Source organism: Opisthorchis viverrini (assembly GCF_000715545.1).
Source record: "Opisthorchis viverrini unplaced genomic scaffold opera_v5_372, whole genome shotgun sequence".
Taxonomy (NCBI): Eukaryota; Metazoa; Platyhelminthes; class Trematoda; order Opisthorchiida; family Opisthorchiidae; genus Opisthorchis; species Opisthorchis viverrini.
In genome coordinates this window covers 179,797-185,796 of record NW_008752030.1, presented here as the reverse complement: position 1 = coordinate 185,796, position 6,000 = coordinate 179,797, and the positions used below count along the sequence as shown (strand labels likewise).

General features: G+C 44.4%; 1 protein-coding gene across 1 annotated transcript in view; it reads left to right on the top strand.

Moving 5' to 3' along the window:
- The window catches only part of T265_10484 (hypothetical protein), a gene marked incomplete at both ends in the record, with an annotated part of 36,439 nt that overhangs the window by 6,397 nt on the left and 24,042 nt on the right, over positions 1-6,000 (top strand). The window contains one exon of the mRNA XM_009176867.1: positions 3,370-3,557. Coding sequence (XP_009175131.1) covers positions 3,370-3,557 — 188 coding nt within the window. The remainder of the gene's footprint in view (positions 1-3,369; positions 3,558-6,000) is intronic.

The following is a 6,000-nucleotide window of genomic DNA, read 5'->3' as shown; positions in this document are numbered from 1 at the left end:
CTGCATGTTTTGTCCTGACAATACAGCCGTGTCCCGAGTCCTCTGTCTTCTCCTTATCGCGTAGTCTGGCAGGCTCAGTCCAGGCGTAACAAATGGACGGCCGTCCACGATACAACAGTACTCGAACTCAATGGTTACTTGGTCAACTATTCGTCCATACTACTTCATTGGGTTATGCAAAATTCAGCCTCATGCATTTCATGATTTCAACAAATGACGTCGGATAAGTCTTTCGAAGGCATCTGAACAATCAGGTGTTGCAGGAGTTGTTAGAGTCTTCCCTCGGTTTGGACATTTGCGGTGCTCATCCTGGTAGTTTTACCCACTCGATGTGACACCCGACTTCTCTGCCTCCGGGGGGTACTTTCAATCCGCAACCATTCGGTTCTGTATCCAGAGCACAGATCAAAAGTTCGTGATAGTGGTCAGTAAAGTGCAGGGCATCCGATTTGCCTCTTGTTCACGTGGTCAGGCAAGTCTAGATGCAGATGTTGTTTCTATCAACGTTGAACTTGTATACACTCGAGTCCAATCTTTTAGTTATCCAGATATGGATGTACGTCAATCTGTCAATGGACCAGGCTGGTTCCAATATATGTGGAGTGACAGCCAGTGAATTTAAGCGGCCTGATCAACACAACATGCTCAGGAATCTGTGATCGAGGAACTCGCGCCTGTTTGTGGCACGATTTTTCTATGTGGATAATGAACAGGTAGGCGGGCATAACAACCGAACCGGAGGAACAAGAATACTCTGAGGCTGGTAATAGACGTGGGGGGCACGTTTGCGCTAGTACAAGCATGTCAAAGACAAACTGAGACCACCGAATAAGTTCCGTTCGATTCCCTTTTGTAAATGAAAAGTTGGAACGTCTGAAGATAAATCACCGACTGAGGTAATCCCCCCCCCCCGAATGAAACCAGTTGCTCAGATTCCCCCTAGCGGAAGTCTGTACATGTGAACAGATATATGAATAATAAAATTTGGCGTGCAGTAGAAAACGGGATAGTACAGTGTGGTGTAGTAATACGTGGTACAGCACGGCCAGTCTAGCACAGTCTAAGAGAGTAAAGTGAAATATAATGAAGCAGAGCATAGTATAGTATAGTATAGTGCAATATAGTATGCTATAGTATAGTATAGTATGGTGTAGTGTAGTGTAGTGTAGCATATTATATTATATTACGGTATAATATAGTTTAGTATAGTGTGTTACGGTATGGTATGGCTCAGTACAGTATAGCAAATTATAGTGTAGTGTTATATAGTCCAGCCTTTGCGGCATGTGAACGGAAATGACAGCACAGACACGGAGAATAGAAAAAACTGCTGGTGTTCTAAAACATTTCGCGGACAGTTTGTGACAGAGGGTTGCAGCACTCGGCAAGCTACAGCAATCAACATCTGTCGCATATTAGATAAGTCACATACCCAACAGTTTTGACTGCCTTGCTCTGCCCGGCATCTTCCAACCAGAATAGCACATTATGATCACCATTAGACACACGAAACCTACCTGCGCTCCTCAACTTTAGGCATAAAATATGCCAGGTTAGCCGGTGCAGTACGCAATACAAAAATTTATTCTACTACACTGGATTCCAGTTTGTTGTTTTTTATTTGTAATGCAGATGATCAAACTCTTGTTCTGCTCAAAGGAAACTGCATTATGGAGGAAGAAGTGAGTTTACCAAATGTGCGAAATATGCCGATTTATCACTACATGTCTTCGATTATCAGGAACGTCCTAAAAGTAATCACAGAACGCCCGGAACTCACTGAGGCCTTAAAACTCCGTCAAAAACTCAATAGGAAAACCGGTCAGCATCCAGACCAGTCAATCATTTAATCGATTCATCAAATGCTGATGAGTGTTCAGGCACGCCACAAAAGCACAACCGAATGTGATCTGCGTTCAGGCATTTTATAGAAGAACGATCGATGTTGATGGGCGTTCACTAATTGCCAATCAGACAGCCTTGATCAACGTCAAAATGTGTCCTTTGAATAGCGCGGGCCCGCTGTAACTTTTGTACTCGCACGCACTCGTTTGCTTCAGTAAAGCCGTTGTATTCCTTGTCGGTGTGTTCTTTTTCTGGCACCAGGCATCGAAGCGGAAACAGCAGTCAGATATAACAGGGATTAACCATGGTCGTAGGCTTGTTCGCTGAGGTGGGCAATTTGATTGCAAGCGTTTCACCAGCAATCGAGGTGACATCATCATTGCGTTATTGGGGAGCGTAGTGGTGCGTAGCGGTGGGTTAATGGTCAGTGGTACAAACCGACCCGTCGCTACGCACCACTACGTTCCCCAATAACGCACTGATGACGTCACCTCGATTGCAATCGAACTGCCCAGCTCAGCGAACAAGCCAACAACCATCTACGCTACCCGAGCTACTAACACTTTTTATATAGAAAATAACACGCTGTGGCCGAGCATGAAGTTGAAACCTATCGGGCATCCTTCCACCTTGTGCAAACTAATCGTGTTATTGCTCCAGGATGAGGAGGAAAATGTTTCTACAAACCCCGCAACCATCAAAGCAAAAAAATTTGCGCTCGTTCTTCCACGTTCAGTTCAGTTGTAGCACCCTTTCGGGACCTAGCTGCCACGCCACCCGAAGAAAGCACGAGGGCTGGGATACTGCCAAGTTGCCCAAGCCTGGACAGGGGAGGTCGAGAGACGGAGGTCGGATTCGAACCACGGACCTTCCGGGCAGTAAATTCGCGCTCTAACCACTCGGGCCAGCTGTCTAACGTGCCACCGTCTAACGAAGGCGTCCTGAGTAGGGAACGTTTTGCACGATAAACACTTCATTTTTGGCTGCTACGTGGAACATTTTCCTCTAGGGCTTAACTATTTCCATCATCAGGATGACAGGGCGACTAACAAATGTCTTGATGCTATGATGAACAAGCAAAAATACAGTAACACTAATGACCGTCATTCTCGACTGCCTTACAAATCCAGATGATATTGGCAAGTCTCCAAATGAAAAAGACAGCCCTTTCGGGAATAATATTGTGCAAAAATCAAGATTAATCCTCGTAGATTTCTAACCCGTTCACGATGGCCCATTGACACAAAAGACTCACCGCCGGACAAAGAATGTCTGTCTGTTAGGCACAGGTGTGTCAAACCACCTGTGACGTGCAAACGAGTATTGGAGTCAACCTTCTCGGTAGCTTAGTTGATAGACCTGCCAACTATTTGTTACCAACCAATTTAACGGTACATGCAAGAATTTGCCCTAATAGATGCAGCATTTAACACGGGGTGGATCTTCTGATGTCACAAGCATCGAACTGAATTTTCTACAAATTGTCCCCTTCGTTATACAAAAGCTTGTGTTTTTGTCCCTCAGGCTGAAGGATACATCAACGCCAGCTATGTTTATGCAGTCGAGCCTTGCAAAGACGCCTACTCGTCGCCTTCATTGGATAGGTCTCGGGTGGATTATATTGCCGCGCAAGCCCCACTCAAGCGGACAGTTGCAGATTTCTGGCAGATGGTTGCGGAAAATCGTGTCACACTTATCGTAATGCTGACAGAGTGAGTCTGAGAAAGTGTTCTCACGTATATCTTTGTAATGTACTACTCATAAAGTTGCTGAAAATTCGTTGACAATCCACGACCGTTTTCGCCATTCTTGGGGCTCATCAGGTAGGCGCAGTCCCCGGGTTTCCATCAAAATTATGTTCTACTTGAAACCAAATTGCACGAAGTTAGCGAATTTGCAAATTAATTTGTTTTTTCGAGAGACTCACCTGGAACCCAACTGAATCTCTCGTTTGTGGTATTTTCAGGCAACTGGATGTGCTCACGTAGTCCAACCTTCTTCAGTTTTTGAAATTTTAACTGTTAACTGTTTAACTGGTAATTTAGTATGCGTAATGGTTTCTATTAGGTGTTGCTTTGACGTAAACAGGGCGTTTCCACGTCTTTTTGCTGATGGAGAAACCTTCAAGATGAGGGCTGAAAATGAATTCTTTCGTTTACTGAGTTTATGCGAACACCGGTGAACAACTTACCTTAGTATGAAACTATCGAGTGCTAGTAAGTTACGCCACTGTGGCGGAGATAATAGCTTTCATGAAGCATATTAGAAAGATCATCAAATTTGCAGTCAACCATCAGTCGGAGCTAGGTGATGTGACGTGGAACTAGGGTTGAGTCTCTAGTGGAAACCAAATTGATTTGCGAATTAGCGTATTTTTCAAAAACAGTTCAATTTGTGTTCAAGTAGAACATAAGGTTGACGGAAACTCGGGGACTGCGCCCACCTGATGAGCCCCAAGAAGAGCGAAACCGGTCGTGGGCTGTCGAAGAGTTTTCAGCAACCTTGTGAGTAAGTTTCCTTTATGGGGTTCAACTTCTTTGATATCGTCTCCACCTATTGTAGCAACACCTTTCGTGATCGAGGTTTTCGCCACTTGACTACAGTTTCATTAAAGCGCTCATGTTCTCTAGAGGTAGAATGCCAATTTGTTGTAAAAATAAATAAGGAACAGTCGAATGGGAATTTGAAAGACGCCGATTTTGAAAACATTGGGAAATGGCGAAGTAGGTAAAATTAGTTGGATCAATTTATTTCCAGGAGGCAATGAAGCAATGGCAGTCACGTGTCACAGAAATAGTGTATTTTGAGTGTGTGATAAACGGGTTTCGGGAATTAGGCTGGTGAATTCTAATCTGCCTCTCCCAGACTCCTTGCCATCAGTTGCTCAATCGTAAGAAAACGAAATAATCAGGGGTCTCGGATGCTCCAAAACTAACGTAACAAAATTAGAGGCCCCATCCGAATGCCTGTTCAGCAGCGACCCCACACAAACTCCGTTCCACGTTCTAGGGTTCTCCATACCGGCAGATCCAAATCACTACCAAGACCGACATATTCAAACAGTTTTTAAACAGACCGGATCACGCGATCTCGTGGAATTCAGCGACATTATATTCGAATGACAATCGGTGATCGAATGGGATCAAAGACTTGAAAAGAGACTGCCATGAGGATGGAAGTTAGGTGGCACACGAAGAAATGCAAGAGAAACGGATTTATGGATGTGACATAGACCGTTCGTTCTGACTAAGCAGCGAAAAGCGGAGCCCAGTACGGCTGAGGGCGTTGGACAGCAAAATCTTCTATCCAGTACAGGACTGGTCTTCGGGTTTTACGAATGGCCATTAGGGATAATTCCTGTAGGCAAATGTAGTCTGTTGTACCAACAGTGGGTTTCCTCATGCATGCTTCTGGATATCTACTCATCGGTTTGAATATCAATCGCTAGGCGCGCTGAATTATGCCCATCCGTTTAACCCACTTTCACACTGTTTGACGTTGATTGTCATTCACACATGACAATAGAATCATTTTGACCAGATTCACCCGGTCAGCGCTGCAGAGCAACTACACTCACAGTAGTTACACAGTTATCGATAACTGGTTCGGCTTTCTGCACCTTTTCCATTTTGGTTATATGCGCTCAGTAACATCAGACTCAGTTGATTAGTTTTTCAACGATAAGTGCCACACGGAGATTGTCTCCATCGAGTTTATTTAATTACACCAACGTAATTGGCAACTGAATGTGTTTCACCAAATGCGTACAACTTGGTGTTAAAGTGGACCATACGGTTGATGGTAGCTTGGGGACAATGCCTATGTACTGGGCCTTGGGATTTGAGAAACCTTCAGGATGTTTTTTCAGCAACTGTTTCGCATGTACACTGCGCCTCCAGTTCAAAGGTGTGCTCCCCTGGTGAGGAGTTTGTGCATCAGGGTCCTCTTATGGCTGAAAGGAACAGGATTCCAAAGAACTATGTACATTTCTAACTTGCTTTTTTCTGATTGATTTTCCTGATCATGCAACATTCTGTTTCGCTGGTATTCAGAATACCCAAGAAAGCAAGTTTCCCGCTGAGATTTTCTCTTTTCAGTGAAGCTAATCTGTGCTGAAAAACCAGCATACTGTTTCGTTCCATTCTTACCGGGAAT